Source organism: Microcebus murinus, chromosome 2, assembly GCF_040939455.1.
Source record: "Microcebus murinus isolate Inina chromosome 2, M.murinus_Inina_mat1.0, whole genome shotgun sequence".
In the NCBI taxonomy this organism is placed as follows: domain Eukaryota; kingdom Metazoa; phylum Chordata; class Mammalia; order Primates; family Cheirogaleidae; genus Microcebus; species Microcebus murinus.
In genome coordinates, this window is record NC_134105.1 from 58,830,227 (window position 1) to 58,852,497 (window position 22,271).

The window sequence follows — 22,271 nt, forward strand, 5'->3', positions numbered from 1 at the left end:
TAATGCATAAGGCTTTATAGTTTGCAAAGTGCTTTTGCATTTAAGTTGTACAAACATTCTATAAGCTAGGTGTTATGTGTATTAATAATGGTGAATACCTATTTAGCAATTCAGAATTTAAAAAATTTCATCTATTATCTCTTTTAATTTGTTTCATCCCTCTCCCAATTTTTGAAGAAGAGAAAAGGAGTTAAAGTATTATAATTTGTCAAAAATCGCTAGTAACAGCAAAAACTAGGTATTGAGCATTGTCTTCTGACTATAGATCCTTATCCTACATACTGCTTCCTGTCCCTTACTATTTCTTAAGATCATTTCTTCTACTTGGCTAATGGTCTTCTTCATAACAAATTTTTACATTCGCTGTATTCTTTTGTAGGTCTCTGAAAGTGAAAACCACTTTACGTTCTAAATTATGTACGATGATCTTTCTTCCTTTTGATTACATTGCATAGCCAGTCAGACTGCAGGCTCTCTGAAGGCATGCTCTGCAGTTTCTAGCACAGTCTTCCCAGCAGAGAGAGAAAATGGGGTCAGCAATTGGTTGAGCTAGCACTTCATCCCAAGTCCTACTGTCTGGGAGAAAGGATTCAAGAAGAATAGGGGGCAAGAGATCAGAAGAGATAAGTTACAGAGAAATGTGAGGATTCGTTCCAACCACCACATTGGTAAACACCATTCTAGCATGCCATTTCTCCTTTAAAGCAGGATGGATGACCAAAGGCGACAATAAAGTCCTTGAGCTGCTGACGCCACAGGGTTGACTGGGCATGCTCATCAACTAGCCAACTTGCTTCTGAGCTTAAGCCTCACTTGATACAACAAAATTACAAGTTAGCAAACAGCATGGACTATTGAAATTATACTCATTTCAATGAAATAAAAATGTTAAATCCAGAATGCCAAAAATTACTCTAAGAAGAAGGGACTTGTTGGCCTTTATTGACTTAAATTCCTTGAATGGTCTTTGCTAAACTCACTGCTATCTAAAGAGCATTCCTCAGTGACACTTCACCCTTAAAGATGTTTCTGGAGAGTTTAGGATGCAACTGTGTGTGCGTATGTGTGTGTGCTTATGTGTATGTGCTTGTGTATTGCAGTATGTTCACCATTTCCTCCTTCAGTTCAGTGTATTATATCTCTTTTCCTCTCTGCCCCTTACTTCTCCTCAATTCCTTGCCGCCAAATGGCAGGGCTTGCTGGGACTGAGGCGTTAGCTCAACTAATTGCTGACAGGTTTGCTATTCTGTCAAATTCAAATCAGAAGGGTCTGATTCACAGAGCTGTTCCCACCAAACGTTACGTTACCACATGCATGAAGGTGCTCTGAAGTGTCATATGTAATAGAAGACTGCCTCTCTCCTCCAGTCCCTTCAGATTTTACAGAAAAGCAAACGGACAGAAGTAAGCCTCACGGTGGTCTTCCTAGGGAAAAGAAGTTTCAGAATTCCCATCACTTGTCTATTTCTCTCTTGCGATGGCAGTCTCTCTGACACTGACCCTCTTCATGTGCCTGGCCTACTTCCCAGGTCAGATTGCAAGTTGCTTGTTCACAGGGACTGTGCTTCACTCACCTACATATGCCCTAAGGGGCCTGTGACACATCAAGCAGTCTCTTGGAGGAAGGAATGTTAGTCTCTGCCTGCTGTGTCTTGGTGGTACAAAAATGTGTTAAATTTAATTTCCATTCAGCTTGTTGATTTCTGTCTCATTACCTTACACTCATACACTGAAAACAGGTATTTTTGGCATCAGCTGGTAGGTCTTTCTTCACCTAAACAGAATTTATGAAATTTCTGTCCAGACATCTAATTATAGCAGTCCTGATTCCTTGGAATCTGGTTGATTTGGGAGTTGGCTTCTCCTAAATGGGCAGACTTTGGAGATTGAGTGCTGGCTCCACCTCTTGCCAGCTGTGATACTAACAATCTGAGCCTCAATTATCCATCTGTAAAATAGGTATGCTAATACCAACCACATAGTGATTCCATGAGGAATAGGAAAATGTGGAAAACACCAGTGCCTCCCTACAGGAGGCCCTTGCTCAGTATTTACTCCCTTCTCTCTATACTGCCACCCTCTCCATTACTGCTCTCACATCTCCATAATTTTCACTCTTCTGAAATGTGTAGCTCATGACATTTTGCAGTAATAAACTCTTGAACTCATCACTAATACTAATTGCCCCACTTCTGTTGTCCTAGCTGGCTTCAGCTCCGAGCTCTTCTCCTTCCCTGGATATCTGCAACTCTGACGTTGATGACCCTTCAGGTGACCTCTCTGGCTCCAGAGACTCTGACTCTGAACATAGTGCCCACCCAGGCCTTGGGGCTGCCCCTGGTCAGCCGGATTCTGGCAACTTCACCCCCACCCGCTCCCTCCATTTATTTCATTCAATATAGAAAGCATGGCTTACTGAACAAAATAAATGAAAGGATCTTAGAGGTAGATCTAAAATATAGTTCTCATTGTTACTGAGTAGTTAGAGAAGGGGTAAACAAATCCAAAAAACTGTCTTGATGCAAATAGGAAATTCCATTTTGTTCCAAACCTTCCTAAGGTGCTCTCATTCTGCAATGTCATTTTCATAGCATTCTGCTGTTAACTTGTTTTCCTGCATTACTGAATGGCTACTACATCGTCTGTTTTATTTGCCGTTGTTTGTTAAATATAAGAATTTACTTTGAAGGTGATTTCAATATGATAAATGTTATAGCTATTTATCTTGTGAGTCTAATATTGCCAAGTGTAACTTTGACTTTAGTCAAGTTCCATATTCTCCCAAGTCAGCCACTATCCTTTTCATAAAAATCCCCAGCTTTCTGGTAAGATGGCTCTTTCTCATTGTATATATTATTGCTTTCTAGTAAAGAAGGTCAAACTAGGATTTTGAAGGTTATGCTTGTTTTGTTCTGTGACATCCTCTATTTCTAAACTGTCTCCAGATTTACACATTTCTATCAGATGTTTTCATGAATTCACTCTATCTGTTTCCTGTTTTCTACTCTACCTTCCTACTTCAGTCATTTGGTAACTAGAACCTAAAGCTATCCTTTAATACTCTCTCTGCTTTCAAAGAGCATAGTGTCCTGTACTAGCTCCTTGTTACCTCCTGCATCAAGCCCAGACTTGCTCTCGGGCTTTCAGATTCCCTAGAAATATGCCACCACTTCCACACAAATATTTCTTCAGCATGTACTCTACAATTTAGTGAGAACATTTTTATTATCATTCCTGTTACACACTACACACATTCCCAATTCTTGCCCTTTGCCAAGATCTTCCCCCAACTTGGAAATGTTTCCTCTTTTGTCTCTTCCTGCCTCATCTCTTCTGCACTGCAACTTAAGTTCAGCCTCTGCCTGTCTTGTTCACCACTGTATCCCAGTATATAGAACATTTCCTGGCACATAACAAAGTCTCAGCACAGATTTATACTCTTACCAATTGACTGTCCTTCAAAGCCCACTTCAAAGCTAATCCTTTTCTTAACTTAAACTATTTTCTATTAAATCATTCATCTTAGTTTTCACCAGCATACCATAAGTTCCTTGAAGATGGAAGCCATCACTTGTATTGCTTTGCATCTCCCAGGGTGCTGTGATAATGTGAGGAAAGGAAATATCATGCTCTGGAGAAAATTATATAGGCATGACCCAAGGATGATTCATAAAATATATATAAATTGATTGCCTACTATTTGTCAGGAACTATTCTAACACCTGAGATGATAACCTGGATGAACTGAATTCTAGATCTATACTGCCACTACCTAAATAGCCTCTGGCGATACACTTAAATTCTCTGAGTTTTGGACTTCTATAGAAACTAAGAGGGTTAACCTGGGTTACCTCTAATGTCTTTTCCAGTTTAGTGTTCTCTGAATTTTAAATACTTATAGATTTATGAATGATGTTCAATAAGTATTTACTGATTAAATAATACAATCTTTCCCCTTCCAAGCCCTGATTGTTACCTGAAATAGTAGGAACTATTTTCAGTTTCTTATCATTTCTTTATTTGTTCAACAAATGAATATTCCTGTGTGATGAGCAGTGTGCTAAAAATGCTAGAGGTACACCAATGAACAAGACACAATACCTGCACCCTGACTTTAACACATTTTAGATTTTCCATAATTGAAAAGATTAAGTTTGTACTCCAAAGGTAAAATCATTAACAATTACAATATAAGTTCAAAAGTAACTTTCTTATAAAGGCCACATCAATGCCAAAAAGCAATTATATAAGTGATTCGATATCACACTGGACTTACTCAGGACTAAGTAATAATAGTATTTTTCTTATTTGATCGTAAAGCAAAATCATTAAAGTTAGAAGAACATTTTATAACTTTTTACAAAATAAATGTAGTATAGCCTATATGCATTAAAAGAAATCCAGTGGGATTCTCCTAATATTGAAATGCTTCATTTGCAAGCCAAATGTGAAATGGAAATCAACAACTTTCAGCAAGAAGCATCCAAAGACAATTTTGGATTGTCATATACTTTTCTGTAAAATAGTCCACAACTCAATTCACTAATTTGGGGGGGGGGGCAACCTCTCTTTAGACCGTTCCAACTTTGATTTACATCTTTAAAAAAATAATTCCCTCCCCCCAGTTTTATTGAGGTATAACTGACAAATAAAAATTATATGTGTTTATGGTATAAAAAGTGACATGATAAACATGTACATTGTGAAATGATTATCATTCTCAGGTTAATTAACATATCCCTTCACCTCGCATAGCTACCTTTATTTTGTGGTGAGAACATTGAAGATCTACTTTTGACACTCTTCTTAATCTAGCTGGGATTCCGGATTGGAAAGGAAACTTTGGTGACCTTTATACTTTATTTCTCAAAACCTTAAAAAGTGGTTTAGCTGACTTCATTCAACAGACCTTAAAACACTCCTTTGTCTGAGATTGCAGCTAGAATGTATTGTCCAAGACATTTTCTATACAGAGCCTTTTTGCTATCTTCATTTTAAGCCTTGCGTTGAACTATCCCTGTGCCTAGGGTTCCAGCAAGCTGGTTCTCCTGCTCTGACTCTAAGAGACTCATGATGCCTTTTACTCTTTCCCTGTAACCGTACTTGTTAGCAAATGAGCCTCCGGAGCTAAAAAATTGATTTTCAGCTAATAGGTCTTTTTAACAAGTTTAGATGGTTTAACTAAAGTAGGAATTCTTTAAACTTTCAATGTTAGAACATGATCATATTTTATAAATATCTCTTTTGAATTAACAAAATGAGAAAAATTGGAGTTAGCTTTTTTGGAGCCCAATTAATCTCTGGAGTAAATAAATGGTGTCTATTGTCCTTTTCCTTGAAGAGCCAATTGATTTAGGATATAGTAAGGCTTACTCAAAGTCTACTTTTTTTTACAGTCACAATATTCTTCTTTATGAGGATGGGCATGCTGTGGTAGCAGATTTTGGAGGTGAGATTTCCATGAGTAATACTCCAAGTGACATCTATTTCTTTCTTCATTCTTATTTGGTGCCTGATTACTGTACAAAGAATCTGAAAATGGATTTTACACTGACAGCTATATGCCTCTAATGTCATTCAGATTTTAATGACCCTAAATTTTGAAAGTCTGTCATTTATACCTATTTTTTTCTTCTTTGATATTCCCAGCCAAGAGAAAGGAAGTGAGAATTTGAATAAGACAGAGGTTTCTTGAGGTTTCACAATTTTGGCTATGTTCTTTGACCTTAGAGATATTTCCTTTGATATGAAATTGTTTTCTCTTTCCTTCAGAATCAAGATTTCTACAGTCTCTGGATGAAGACAACATGACAAAACAACCTGGGGTTTGCTGCTGCTTGTGTTTCCTATAATTATAAACCAATTAAAATGTGTAAACTCAGCATGAGAGGAAGAAAGATGAGAGCAGCTTTAACTGGAAAAAATGTCATTGTCTCAGTGGCAGGATAATGTCTTATGTTTTTATCTTTAGTAAGCTCCCAAAATAACTATTTCAAGGCTCTGCTAGAGAAATAGATAAGATATATATTTGGAAAATGTTACAGACAAAATAATACAGAATATGTTTCAAATATAACTGAAAAGCACTTGTTGGTCATGGATCACCTCATATTTACATCACCTTACTACTTATAGTAACATTTAATAGTAACTAACTATAATATATACATATATTATAATTACATAATTATGTATAATATATAATAGATGCTCATCAGCATCTATTAACTATTCATAGTTTTCCACTTTAACATTATAAGGCAATAGGAGGTAGTATAGTCAAATATTAATGTTTAAGTGAAATGTAAATTATAACATCTGAAGCAAGGATAGTTGTACTCAAAACCTCAGCAATTAAATTCATTACCTGCTGCTTCCTCAACCCTTCTCCCCTCCTCCCAACCTCCCCCCACCAAAAAAAAAGTACACTTCTCCTTTTGGACTACCTGTGATAACTAATTACCCAAGCTTGGAGTAATTTTTCATTCCTTTCTTTTCCTGCTTTTGCTTAAACATTACTCACTTTTTCTGTGTGTGTGTTTTGTTTTTAAGTTCCTCCTAACCTCTTAAACCTCACATTTACAGCTGGCTCAGTGTAGATCCTTATCACCTCTTTGCTAGACTCTTGCAGTAGGTTTCTAATTTCAGTCCTCTCTTCCAGTACATTCTTTGTAAGATCAGCTAAGTAGTGCTATTCAGACAATTCTCTTTCTCCTATAAACCCTCTATCACACCCCACTATCTACAGGCAAAAATCCAAATTCCTATGCCTGACAGCCTCTTGCCCTCCCCAGTCTGGCCCCAGGGCCCCTCTGTGACCTGTTCATTCACCATCCTTCACCATAAATTTCTTCAAGTCCCCTGTGACCGAGCACAAAAACCACCTGGCTATCCCCAAACATGCCATTTACTTTCCCATTCCATGACTTTGCTAGCATGGTATCCACAGCCTGGAAAGCCCTTCGCTGCACCCAACCTGGATGAAATCTACTCATTTCACAAGGCTCAGGCAAATTTCATCCATTCTAAACAGGGTCCTGTCTATAACCTGCCCCTGGCCTCCACACACACACACTCTTCTCTCTGTGCTTTTGTATGACTTTGCACTATTTGTTTGCACACATATTTATTCATTTAATAAACATTTATTGAGGTTCGGGCATTATGCAAAAAGACAGGAATGGAAAATGTGAATAAAAACTTAGTCCTTGACCTCAAGAAGTTCATTTTCTAGTGGAGAAAACATAGTAGTAAGCAGATAGATTTAAAGCAGTGTGGAATTTCAATGATAGAAGAATTACATGAGATTACCATAATCAGAATACAGATATTCTTGAAAAGCTGAAATTTTGCATGATTTCAAAATAAAGTAGACATTTCAAAAGAATTATCAGCAGTCAGCACTACACATGAGATTTCAGTAAAAGTAATAAAAGAATAATGATTTTTTTCAGTACATGTACAAAGGTTTTTAGCAAAGTTCATTGATAAGATATGGAGCCATCAGATTTTAGAGGTGAAAGGGGCTTACTCTTCTGTCTTGTTCTTGATGCATTAATGTTTAAGTAAAAACATTAGGTCTAGGAAGCATAAGCAGATTGCCCAGAGCTGCTCAGTCAGTGGTAGAGCCAGAACTAGAATTTGCATCTCCTAACTCAAAGACTAATATTCTGTACCCTAAACTACAAATAAATGAATTTTATGCATTTGCATACTAGAATGGAAACTAATTTTTTAAACTGAAGAATATGTAATTTCAAATGAAAAAAAGGTAAATATGTCATTCAAAGATAGGGTAGAACTTTGTACAGAGAAACTTGTAACATTTTACAGATTTTTTTTCTGGAATATTGCACAGACAGCATTCAGAAATAGCACATCTGGGCAAAAAAGAAAATAAGACAGACCTGATCCTGCTGATGATAAATCTACTTCATAGAGATATTCTGGGCACTCCTCTATAGCTGTTTCTCTCCTTAGCCTTGAGAGCACTATTTATGGGCCTAATTTAGTAACTTCCTAAATTGTAACTTGAAGACTTAAAGGAGGTGCCTCCCACGCTGTGGGATTCACTCCCAGGGAGGCCTAGGGTCCCTGGATGAATCTATGGTTGGCTATTCTGAAGCTTGTAAGGCTTCTAAGGAGAAAGATGCTCACAAATAAACAAAAAACACTGCCATTGTGACAATCATTTTACAAGAGGCAGAGCTATTTGATGATTAATATTTGTGTGATTTTTTGGGAAGAATTATGAATTTTGTGATCTTCCAATGATTAAAAAAGATGTCCCTTGAGAAACTGAAAAACCACAGTAAACCAACTATGTATGTATATAAAGGAATTTATTGCACACATTGAGGGCAGTGCCAATGTTATTGTACATCTCTGTTTTGAGAACATTGGGAGAACACTTAACAAATCCTCACTAAGAAAGTACTACTCTGCCTCAGAAGAGCTAAGCATTTGGTAAATGGCTTGTGAATGTTTTCTGACACACAGAACCTCCGTTGGATGGCTCCTGAGGTGTTCACGCAGTGCACCCGGTACACCATCAAAGCCGACGTCTTCAGCTACGCTCTGTGTTTGTGGGAACTTCTCACTGGCGAAATTCCATTCGCTCATCTCAAGCCCGGTAAGGCATGCTGCAATTAAAATTTTCCTGATTCCTAAAGTTCATTGCATTTTAACAACCTCAGGAAATATTTTTCCCCCAAAACGATCATTCTCAGTGGGATGACAAAGGAGGAGTTAAGTAAACAATCCAAAATTGTTCTAAGGTGTGTGTACAATCCAGAAAACTGAATGATTTAATTCTGTGATTTCAAACACAGGCACATAGAAGTGTAGGTATATCTTGCTAAAGTTAAGGGCTTTGATTATCTGTTGTTAATAAAACAAGCAAATGACTATGGCTGTGTGATATGTGGGGGCAAATAAAGTGGACAGTGCTATATTTATTGAGATTAGATTTTAGAATTGTACTTTTAATATGTACATAGGAGCAGGAAAGTAGCAACGAAAAATAACCTATTAGGGCTGCTCTCTGCTTATCTCACATTATTCAAAAGAAAATTGATTTTCTTAATAATTTTGTATTTATATTATGAATTTATTCCAAAACTGGAGCATGATGAGCCATTGATGATATATGTTATACTCTGCTTATATGAAGAAAGTGAAGGTGAGGAATGTAATCACAAGCAAAATGTATACATATTTTTGGTTTAAAGTAAACTTTATCTGCATATGTTTTCGTGTCATTTGGATTGCTCTCATATCTTGCCACAGGAGACAGGAATCTCTGTAAGGACTTTGCATTCCTGGAACTTAGTATGCTTGAAAAGTAGTTGTCAAATGAAGTCACAAATAAATTTTAAATGAATTGTAATCATTTAATATAACTAAATTATATTAAATATAACTTATTTAATTTAACTCCTAATGGTCACCTATAACAATATATCAAAAGGATAAAGTCCAAAGGGACGTTTGTTAAACATCCTTTTTAACAAGCGAGAAGTCTTAACCAGCATCCCAACATTAGGGTGCCGAATCCTATCCACTAGACCACCAGGGAGCAGCAAGCATCATAATCTGTATTGGTACTCATGTACAGACCAAAAGCCACATCTAATATTCTCTTTTCAGGGTATTTTTCCTGATAATACTCTGTGGTCTTTTAATTACACTCTGCAGACTTACTAACAGAGAGCATTTTACAAATTATGTGCTCTGTACATAATTTATTGAGCAAAGTGATGATGTATCCTTCCTAAGTATTCTCTATATACTTTCTACAATTTTAAATAATGAGATTTAGCCTTTATTATACGTGAATGTATAGACTCTATTTTTAACTAATAACACTGCCATAAGTCTTGTTCTCTAACTCTTAGAGTTTGCATTATGATAAGACTGATGGATATATATAAAAGCAATTATAGTTCTAGATATACTGTGATATTTTTTTCATGAGGGAGAAATATATCTCATTACCACTCACCTCCATGTCAATCCATTAACATGGTCCCATTGATTTTACTTCCTAATATGTCTTGAATTTATTTACCACTTACTATTATCCATCACCATCATATCTTTCACTTGAACTACTGCAATAGTATAGTCTTTTGAAAAAATCAGGTTTACAGGAAAGGACACAACAAAAAAGACCAACAAAATACTAGCAAACTGAATTCAACAGCACATCAAAAAGATAATTCACCTTTATCAAGTGGGTTTCATCCTAAGGATGCAAAGATGGTTCAACATACATGAATTAATTATTATAATTTACCACATAAAGAGAATTAAAAACAAAAACCATATCATCATCTTAATATATGCAGAAAAAGCATTCGATAAAATCTATCACACATTTATGATAAAAAGTATTTAACAAACTAGGCATAAAAGGAACATATCTCAAAACAATAAATGCCATATATGACAAACTCTCAGCCAACATCATTCTGAATGGGGAAAAATTGAAAGAATTCCCTCTAAGAACTGGAACAAGACAAGGATGCCCACTGTCACCACTTCTATTCAACAGAGTATTGGAAATCCTAGCCAGAGCAATCAGGCAAGAGAAAGAAAGAAATTGGAAAACAGGAGGTCAAACTATCCCTGTTTGCTGATGATATAATCTGATATCTAGAAAACCCCAAAGATTCCTCCAAAAGACTCCTACAATTGATAAATAATTTCAATAAAGTTTCAGGCTACAAAATTAATATACACAAGCCAGTAGCATTTCTGTACACTAATAGCAGTCAAGCAGAGAGTCAAATCAAGAACTCAATGCTATTTACAATTGTTGCAAAGAAAATAAAATATGTAGTAATATACTTACCAAAGAGGTGAAAGATCTCTACAAGAAGAACTACAAAATGCTGATGAAAGAAATCATAGAGGATACACACAAATGGAAAAGCACCCACGCACATGGATTGGAAGAATCAACATTGTTGAAATGTCCATACTATCCAAAGTGATTTACAGTTTCAATGCAATTCCCATCAAAATACCAATATCATTTTTCATGGAACTAGAAAAAACAATCCTAAATTTCACATGGAATCAAAAAAGAGAACAAATAGCCAAAATAATCCTAAGGAAAAATAACAAATTAAGAGGCATCATATTACCAGATTTCAAATTATACTACAAGACTATAGTAATCAAAACAGCATGGTGATGGTATAAAGGTAGACACATAGATCAATGGAACAGAATAGAGAATCCCAGAAATAAAAGCATATAGCTACAACTGATTTTTTACAAAAAATATGCAATCACACACTGAGTAAAGGACATCCTATTCAATAAGTGGTGCTGAGAAAATTGAATAGCCTCATACAGAAGAATGAAACTAGATTCTTATCTTTCACTATATGTAAAAATTAACTGAAGATAGATTAAAGACTTAAATGTAAGACCTGAAACTATAAAAATTCTAGCAGAAACACAGGAAAAACTCTTGGACATTGCCCTCGGCAAAGAATTTATTACTAAGACCCCCAAAGCAAACACAGTAACAGAAGTTTGCATTTATAAGTAATTAATTCTTTTTTTTTTTTTTTTTTTTTTTGAGACAGAGTCCCACTCTGTCACCATGGTGGAGTGCAGTGGCATCATTGTAGCTCGCTGCAACCTCAAAGTACTGAGCTCAAGTGATCCTCTTGCCTTAGTTTCCTGAGTAGTTGGTACTACAGGTGCATGCCACAATGCCTAGCCAGTTTTTCTATTTTTAGTAGAGGTAGGGTCCTGCCCTTGCTTAGGCTGTTCTCAAACTCCTGACTTCAAGCAATCCTCCAGCCTCAGGTTCCCAGAGTGTTAGGATTACAGGTGTGAGCCACTACACCCAGCCATCAGTAATTTGTTCTTTTCACTGCTGTATAATATTCCACGTTGTAGCTATGACTCAATTTGTTTATGCATACACAAGTTTATGATTATTTGCATTAATCTCACTTTTAGGCTTTGAATAAACTTGCTAAAATAAGTGAGGTCTTTGTGTGGTTGTTTTTATTTCTTTTGAATAAATGCATAATAGATGGAATACTACATCTTATGATGAGCTTTCCCAAGGTGTCTATACCATTATGGATTCCTAGCAGTAGTCTATGAGAATTTCAGTTGTTTCACATCTTTGCAAGCACTTGCACTGTCTTTTTGAAAATATATACATAATTAGCCATTTTAGTAGGGGCATATGGTATATCATTGTGCTATTATTTAACATTTCTTTAATGACTAATAATGTTGATAATATTTTCAAGTACTTTTTTGCTATCCATATATCTTTTGTGAAACAGTTGTTCAAAATTGTCTTATAATTAGGTGTAAGAGTTCTTACATTCTAAGTAGAAGTCCTTCGCCTACTATATTTTTTACAAGGATTTTCCTGTAATCTGTAACTTGCTTTTTCATATTCGTATCATTATCTTTCAAAGAGCACAGGCTTTTAATTTCAATGAAGTCCATCTTCTAAAATTTTAAATCAATTTTTCTGTGCCCTATCTAAAATATTCTTGCCTCACTCAAGACCACAAAAAATTCCACCTATGCTTTCTTATAGAAGTCTTATAGGTTTAGGTTTTATATTTATAAGATTCATTTTGAGTTCTTTTTTAATAGTATATAGCATAGGTTTAATTTGTCACTTTTATTAATATTTATTTGTGTTTTTTAATATGGATTTCCAATTGTTTCAGCATGATGTATTGAAAAAACTATCCTTTCTTCATTAAATTATTTGGTTCCTTTGTTAAAAATTAGGTAACCAAATATGGTTATATATGGTTATGGTTATGGTTATATTATCTTATATGGTTACCTGATAGCTTATAGTTAAGTATTGAAATCAGGTAATCAGTCAATTTCTTTGTCTATTTAGGTATTTTTGCTTTTCTATATAAATTTTAGAATCAGATTGTCTATTTGTACCAAAAAAAGTTTTTGAAATTTTGACTGGATTGCATTGAATCTGTAGATCAGTCTGAGAAAAATAGACATCATGAGCATGTACAGTCTTCAGCTCAATAAACATAGTATGTCTCTCCCTTCATTTAGGTTCTCTTTAATTTCTGTCATCGTGTATTTTGTAGCTTTTAACATCAAACTTTCCATATATTTTTAGAGTTCTCTCTATATGTTTTGTAGGCTTTGATGCTATTGGAAATGTTATTTTTAAAAAATGTCCATGTCCAATGGTTCTTTGCTAGTATATAGAAATATAATTAATTTTTTATAACAACGTGGCACCCTAAAAACTGGCTAGATCCACTTATCCTTTCTAGTTTCTCTTTTGTATATTCTTTGGGATTTTTTAATACATAGATGATTACATGATCTTGTGAATAAGAAACTTTTATTGCTTTCTTCCCAGTCTGTGTGTCCTTTATATCTTTTTCTTGCCTTCTTGCACAGGTGAGGATTCCCAGGTTGAATAGAATTAATAAAATATATACCTCATATGTATTTCTCAAACTTTCACCCATCACTACCCTGGTTCAAACTGCCAGTCTTATCACTTAAATTTCTGAAACTGCCTTTGGCTGTTTTCCCTCTGTTTATTCTTATTCTCTCTCCCTCTCCAATCTCTACACATCTGCTGAAATGGTTTCTTTAAAACATAAATCTGATTATGTCACGATTGCTCAAAGTTATCCTATGGTTTCTCTTATTCTTAGGATTAATTTCCAAAATTTTTGTTATGTCCTGCTCGACTCTACCTGACCCTATACCTCTCATCTTACTCTTACCATATTTAAATTTCATCTGGCCTCTAGACCTTTTTTCAAGTTCTGTTACCTCAGCAAGTGCAATTAATGATGACTATCACAAAAATACTATCAGGGTTAAATAAGAATGAAGTTTGTGACTGAATTTTGTAAACTGGAAACTCTCTGCAACTCTAAGGGAAAAGTGTAATACAAGGTCAAGTCTTCCTATGATTCTGTACTTGATAGCATTCTCATTCTCTAGAAAGCCCATATGTAATAGAAATCTCAAATTCATCCTTGACTCTTTTCTCTTTCTTGACTTTTTTTGAAGGGATGTGGTCTTGCTCTGTCACCCCAGACTGCAGTGCAGTGGAGTGATCATAGTTCACTGTAGTCTCGAATTCCTGGGCTCAAGCAATCCTCCCACATCAGCCTCCCAAGTAAACAGGTTAAAGGCACGAGCCACCACACCAGGTTCCCACTCTCTGCCTCTCAAATACATCCACTTATCTCCATCTCCAATGCTGCTTCCTTATTTCACATGTAGAAAATACTGCACAGTATCTTATCCTGTCTTCAGTTTTGCTCATCATCTTTTCCTCCACCAGTCACTCGATTTAGCTTTCTAAAAATTCGGTTTGATCATATGGCTTCCCTGACTTAAAATCCCCAGTGTTTTTTCTTTGCTCTTAAGATAAAAACAAGATACCTTAAAACAATCCACAAAGCCCCTCGTGATTATGTCCCTGCCTTCCTCCCCACGTCTCCTTCTTGCCACATGCAGCCTGTCATCTCTAGTCATCCCAACCACAGGGAACTATTTCATTTCCCCAGCATGTTTCCCTCACCTCCATGCTTTTGTACGTATTAGTCTCTTTGTCAGAGACACTCTGCCCCACTTTTCATCATACTAACTCCAATTTAATTTTAGATCTTAGCTTAAATATAACATCTTTCAAAAACATATTTCTTAATACTCCAAAGTTTCCTCCATATCCCAAGCCACCATTTATCATAATATTTATCATATTTTACTCACATAGTTTTTCAATTTTCTCTACTCCATTATGCTTTGCTAATTATAAAATTAATATTTCAAGGGGATAAAGACCCACCTCTCTCACAGACCCCTGTAAATATTTACTTTTTAGGGGGAGAATATTATTTAATAAAAAAGTTAAAAGTCTTGCCTAAGAATAACTTGATTCAACTATCCTAGATATTAAAATGTATAGTACTTTATTGGAAAGAAAGTTTGTTTATGATAGATGCTGAATTTTTTAAAGTTGGACAGTTACCATGAATCAAGAAACAAGATGGCTAATATCATTGCAGTGGTTAGGCAATCTAGCATATGTTCAGCAATAAATTATGTGAAGCATCAGATTCAATATAAGCTACATATCAGCCATTTACAATGAGGAGCAAATCCATGACTACACTGTGAGACAGCATTATCAATTATGGTAGTAGCAACATTACTGGGGCTCATCCTTCTGTATTTAGCAGCAGACAGCCTCCTGGGAGAAATATAAAAGTAGAACACCAATATTAGCATTGACTCCTACACAAGTGATAAGTAAACCTTCAGAAGATCTTGAAGTTAGGGTCTTTTTTGCATAGCACATGTTCAAATTAACTTTATAATCTCAGGTTTAGAAAGAACTGAGAATCCATCACATCTACCACCTTAAGGGTCAAATTAAAAGGGTCAAAGTAAAGGGCCAGGGAAGCATGCTAATGCTCAAAGTAGAACAGTGTGATGAATAGGAAGTCACATGCCTTGTCAAGGGGACAGCTGCTACCCAGCTCTACCCACATAAAGCTGAGCAGGAATGTAAGTATGCCTGCTCACTGTTACCCCATATCAATTATCTCTGTTTGTTTGTTTAGAAATAAAGATTTTTCAATGTCAGCAATTTATTCAGTTTTTTAAAGAAAGAACATTTTGTAAGCTGACACTGTAGGGGCTAAAGAGAATTGGCATAATGTGGAACAGCATGAGTCTTGCAACTTTGTGCAAATAACTTAACCTACCTATACCTCAGTTTATTTTTTAAATAGGACCTACCCCAAAAGGTTGAAGCAGTGGTTAACAATAGTAAGCACTCAATAAATGTTAGCTATTATTTATTAATATTACCTTTAGGCCACCATTGAGCACTTCCTATGGGCCAGAAACTGTGCTAGAGTAAGAGTAAAATGAAGAAGAATAAGGCATTGACCAGGTGCTCAAACTACTCATAATGAAGAAGGGAATGAAAAAGTACAATCAGCAGAATAAGTACCAACTAGAGAGAAGCACAGAGGGCTAAGGAGACTGGAGGACGTAAAAGGATATCAGGGAAGGATTGATAGAGCAGACGATACCCGATCTGCATCTTAAAAAGATGACTTCTAACTAAGTAGGTAAACAGTGGGGAGGTGTGGAAGGTATTCTAGCAGAAAGTAGTATTAGCAAGGTCCAGAGCATGAGAAATTCACAAATAATTCAGTACGAATGAATCAGAAAATACAAAGGCATCAGTCGCCAAGACAGATTATATTTGTAAAACTCAGGTTAGATGGAGAAGGTCCTTGTGTAAGTCAAAGTTCTCCAGAGAAATAGAAGCAATAGGATACAAATATTTATATATATAAGAGGGGATTTATTGTGGGGATTGGCTCCCACAATTATGAAGGCTGAGAAGTCCCATAATATTCCATCTACAAAGTGGAGAACCAGGGAAATGGTGATGTACTTCAGCCTCAGTCCAAAGGCCTGGGCATCAGGAGGGCCACTGATTTAAGTTCCAGAGTCCAAAGGCCCAAGAACCTGAAGTTCTGATCATGAGAAGATGATATCCCTTCCAGAAGAGCGAGCTAATTCACCCTTCCTCTGCCTGTTTGCTTTATCAGGACACTCAGGGGTTGGATGATGCCTGCACACATTGAAGAGGGCAGATCATCTTTACTCAGTCTACTGACTCATATGTTATCTCTTCCAGAAACACTCTCTCTCACACACACATACCCAGAAATAAGGTTTTTCTAGCTATGTGGGTATCCTTAGCCCATTCAAGTTGACATATAATATTAATTATCACAGGTCTTGTGTGTGTCAACAATGGATATCATTGCAGAATTTTAAGGGATATGGTACAATTCTATTACTATTCTAGAATGCTCCCTCCCGTTACAAAATGAAGGCTGGATTGGAGAAGTTTAAAACCAGGAGCAAGGAGACCATTTCTTCTAGAAGAAATGTCTAAGACCTTAATTAGAGTAATGGCTTTGGAAGAGAAAGGAGGTTGGTTTGGGGAGATTTTGATAGGACTTCACAATGGATTGAGGTGGGGGCAAAAGGGAGAGAGAGGAGACAAGGGTGACTTCTAGGCTTCTGGCTTATCCAGCAGGATAATGACAGATACAGAAAAAGGAGCAGATTTGTGAGAGAAATGATGAGATCAGGAGGAGAAGGAGCCAAGGTGTGAAGCCAAGCAGAGAGAGAAGCACCAGGCAAGATGAAAAAAGAGCTGGTGCAACCTGGCAAACAAGAGCTGTCCTGGATACATTTTAGAGAAAGAAATAAACACCTGCTTCCTGTTTTATTCCTCTCCTGGGCTTGTCTCCTCTGATACATCATGAGAAACTAAAGAAGAAAGCTGAGATGAATTAATCCATCAATATGTATTTTATCCAATCTCTTTCCCTTATAACCAGGTATCCAATTTTGTGGCTCACTTTCAGATTATAGTCTGGGGCCAATAAAGAGAGCCTCCTGTTTTTCTTTTTTTTTTTCCTGTGTGATGCCAGCTGGTTCACAAGGAGACTCAACTCTGTATCCTGGGATTCCTTAATGCCAGGCTCAAACTAAGTCTGGGATGTAGCAGCAAATTGAGAACATATGCCAATTTACTCTAGCCAGGTTTTGGTGAGACTTTATACTGAGACTTTAACTCAGAGTTGCAAACTGGAAGTCCAGGAGCCAAAGATGGCTTGTAGACATTTTTGCCTTGTATATATTTTTTTAAAAATATGAATCAAAGTACCTTTAGAAACAAAGCTATTCCACAGATCTCATATTGATAGACATTTGAGTCTGCTACCCCTCCTTAAATATTAGATGATTATGTTCCTCTTCATATTTGATTAGGATCCTAAAGCATCCTGAATATAATAAGCTCAAAGGGTATAAGCACACTGTGATATGGACTGTGTTTTGACAAGTGGTAAGAAAATAGGAGTGAGTTAAAGTTCTGAAATCCCATGTTTGTTGTGCCAATCCTTATCAGTTTATCACTGAAAAGAGTAGAACCAACCAATCATTACACAGATCACTGAAAAGATCAAATCAGTCCAATAGATGGTGATATTTTCGTGATATTAACATTCCAATACTTCATTACACTGACAAAGATTGCAATGAGAACAGACAATGGAGCAAATTAATCTATTCTTCTGACAGTATGTAATGAGAATGGGATGTGGTTTAAAAATTAAGCCATTCGTAGTGCAATCTCAAGATTACAATCTCATGGTCTCTCTCAGATGTTATATACTCTGGTGATACATCATTGAAAAGTGTCAGTTTAACAAAGAATGTGTCTTAGCTCTTGCTGGGATGGTAGAACACGCTTGCTTTGTCTCACCACAGCCCTGCCCGTTAAAAACAATAAAATAGAATCAATTGTGTTTTGCAGAACACACATACACACAATCAAATTGAAAAAAAAAACACAGTCTGGCAATTTTTATTTCAGTCAAAACTTACTAACAAAATATTGTACTTTATTGCTCTCTTTTTTGTCTTTTTAATATGAGAATGCCTAGATTTAATTTCGTAAAACAGAAAACAGTGAGAGTTTACTTTAGGAATTCAGCATCTAGTAGTAATTTATGCATAAGCAGGGTATAGATAATTAAGTTCATCATGGAGAGCTGCATCATCATCATCCTCTCCATAATAGCCATATTGCATTATGGACTGAGCCTTATGACAGATGAGACAGTCAGTTTATAGCCTTAAAATTTGCAGTAACTCAATATAATATTGGTATTCACAGCCAAAGAGAACCTCAAAATGACCTAAGATTTCTGGTATTCTAAACAGAACAGAAAACACCATGATGTTTTTGATATTTAGCTCTCTAGGTTCAGATTAAAAGGAATCAGTAAGACTCTAAGATCTGTAGATGATAATAATAAAGGCAACAACACAGATAACACTCGCTGAGAGCCAACAATGTGCCAGGTGCTCTCTCTTATCTCCTTCAGGATAATAGGAGTGGGAGCTATGCTCTGGAATTGTGCTATCCAATATGACAACTACTTACCAGAACTATTTACACTTAAATTTATATTAATTGAAATTAAACAAGTTAAAAATTCAACTTCTCAATAATACTAGCCACATTTTAAGTGCTCAAAAGCTACCATATTGAACAGTACAGAAAACATTTTTGTCATAGCAGAAAGTTCTGTTAGTCCTGTTCTAAAATTTAGATTATAAGTTTTACTAAATGATTGATAATTATCACAGGATAGTGTTGAAAGAATAATAGTCACTCACTAAATATTTATTGATATTTTAAAATTTAACCTTATTCTCTTTTACTGGCAAAGTTTCATTTGTGAAAGGAGAAACCAATATTTACATAAATCCTTTAACATATTTTTGTAATAATCAAGGTAAAAATTGATTAATGGGTTGACAGTCACTTTCCTGAATTTGTAATACCAGAAAATTTCCCAGCTGTTGGTGTAGTAGGGCTATTTAGGCAGGACTGACAAAACAATCTCAAAGTGACAAATTTCGATTTCATAACCCCTCATGTTGCATTGCCCACTTTCTGGTGGAGGTGCTAATGAGTAGTATCACTGCCAAGAGTGCATAAAGCAAAGGGGAGAAGGCGATGCCAAGGCTTTTCAGAATCTACTTTGAATAATGAAAAATTAAATATCATTCATCTTAAACTGATTTTCCAGAAACAGTGCCAAGAGGCAAACAAGTAACTCTATATGCTTTATATTGGAATCTAAAAGTGTTTCATAGGGGGATGATTGCAACCTGCGTCTGAATTTAACTCATTTTATGAATAGTCTCTCCTCCACCCATTAGAGTATGTATAATTATTTTTAGTGTCCCCTATACTAGTTTATACAGCTTAAAGCTATACCAGCTGTACCAGCTCAACAATATCCAAATGATCATAAGGTAATAAAGTAGAGCAGAGTTAGAAGATCAATTATCACTAAGCATCAGTTTGTTTATTAATTTACCTCACTCCTGAAAGAATTAAAAATAGCCAAGAGTAACCAATGAAAGTTATCCAAAATGCTGTTTTGTGATGCAAATGACACATTTGATAAGTAAGAATACAATCTTAACAACAACAAATGACTGGATATATTTACCTCTCAATTTAGTAAAATCTTTTATAAAATAAGAAATTCTGGTGCAGATATGATAACCCTCTCACACACTCGCTATTGACAATATAAATTAATACAACTGTTAGGAAAATTGTTTATCAGTATATACCAAAGTCTTTAAAGTAGTTATGCTCTTTGACATATTATTTTTACCCCTCAAAATATCATAATTGAATAATCTGTGAAATAGGGAAACTGTGTTCAAAAAGATATTCTTTGAAGTGTTTATAACCAAATTTGAAACAACCTAAAATTGGGAAATGATTAAGTAAATCATGCTAAATGCATAGTCCTTAAAAATATGTTAACAGAGTTTTAATAACATGGGAAAATGCTTAATTGCTTGCTTAAATTAATGCTTTCATTTAAGAAAAGAAGAATTACATAATTATATATTGACACAAGCTCAATGATATGGAGACCATATAAGAAATATGCAAAATATAACAATGGTTGTCCCTAAATTATAACATATTATTATTTCTAATTATTTTAATTTTCTAAAGTTTTACAAAGAATATGGTAATTCTACAATTGGCAAAATTAAGTAGTCACTCAGAATAATTCATAAGGCAAAATGTTAATTAAATTGCATTGCATATAATTTCACTAGATCTACTGGAAGTAGATGTATAAACAGAGTTTAATGGGAGTAAATTTCAGTAAAGGAGAGATAGCGATTGTGGGTTATATCTCAAAAGTCATTAAGATATAGACAGATGCTTACAGCACAACAATCTAGAAGACAGGAAGCAGCAATGACCTAGAACTTTATCCTCCCACTGGTACAGAGCAATTTTTCTGAGAAATAAACAGAGCACTATGTGTTGTTTACAGAATATTTTCATTGTAATGTGTACTGAAGAGAGCACAGACTTTGGAACAAAAGATTGCACCAACAACTAGTTATATATATAACATGTTTATAAATTAAAAACTAGTTACATATGCACATGCACAATTACCTACTTTGTGTGATTGTTACAAGGATTGAAATAATTTGTATAGGTATCAACCATAATGCCTGATAACAAAATGTATTCAATTGAAGTAGCTACAAGCTTGGCATCTAAGGGGTGGTAGGATCACTGGTTGCAGAGCAGAAAAATATTTAGCAATCAGGAATATACAATGAAGTCCCAAGAATTCCAACACAGACGATGCGGAGTTTGAGATGAGTAATATTCAGAAATCTGTGCAGGCAGGCAACACCAGGGAATTTGATCAATGAGTAATATTAGCTAAAATAATGGATTTGAAGTGTCTGAGTTTAACAAATAACTTTATAAGTGTTAAATATTAAAACCCCAACATCCTTGTAACCAGTAATAGGATTTAAACTTAAAAATTATCTATCTAGCCCAAGTGATACAGGTGCTTTCAGAAGTGCAAGGTTCAGTGGCATCCCCTGTCTTGCCATGCACAATATAAGCTCTTTAGCCTGGGATGTATGACATTGCACAGTCTGGTCCAATTGGGCTTTCACCTTTCTGACCACCATGCACACACTTTATACTGTTTGCTCTATGCATGCTCCTTTGTATGTTCCTTTGCTTCCTTTATAGATTTCCTCTGCTCATTGTTTTGTTGCTTCAACCACCAGATGAATGAACAATTAAAAAGATAAACTTACAGTATCAAATTATGCATTATTTCACTTAAAGTATTGAGGGAACAAAAAACAGCCTAGAAGTCTCTGAGTCTCTGTTGATGTTGCATAGATTAATTTTTGATGGCTTTTTTGTTCATATGTTTCTTGAAATAAACGTGTGAATTTCAAACCTGACATGACCATGTGCTTTGCAGCGGCTGCGGCGGCAGACATGGCTTACCACCACATCAGACCTCCCATTGGCTATTCCATTCCCAAGCCCATATCCTCTCTGCTGATGCGAGGGTGGAATGCATGTCCTGAAGTGAGTAATTTTTATTTCCTCTTAGAAAATGTGTTATGGTCAAAATCTGTCACAAATAGTGTAACTCCAAAGTCTACTTTCAGTGTGTATTTTAAGACTGTCAAGGCGGGAAGACTGATTTGCCTTCTGCTCTTTAGTCTCTAATTGCCTCAAGAAGTCTGAGTATCTCATATTTCTTTGCTGCTGCTCTCTGATTTTGAAATGTTTCTCT

General features: G+C 35.6%; 1 protein-coding gene across 1 annotated transcript in view; it reads left to right on the top strand.

Annotated features, from left to right (window-relative positions):
• Positions 1–22,271, top strand: part of TNNI3K (TNNI3 interacting kinase) — a 276,625-nt gene that overhangs the window by 176,901 nt on the left and 77,453 nt on the right. Inside the window, exons 18-21 of the mRNA XM_012760372.2 lie at positions 5,397–5,449; positions 5,773–5,825; positions 8,500–8,632; positions 21,951–22,060. Coding sequence (XP_012615826.2) covers positions 5,397–5,449; positions 5,773–5,825; positions 8,500–8,632; positions 21,951–22,060 — 349 coding nt within the window. The remainder of the gene's footprint in view (positions 1–5,396; positions 5,450–5,772; positions 5,826–8,499; positions 8,633–21,950; positions 22,061–22,271) is intronic.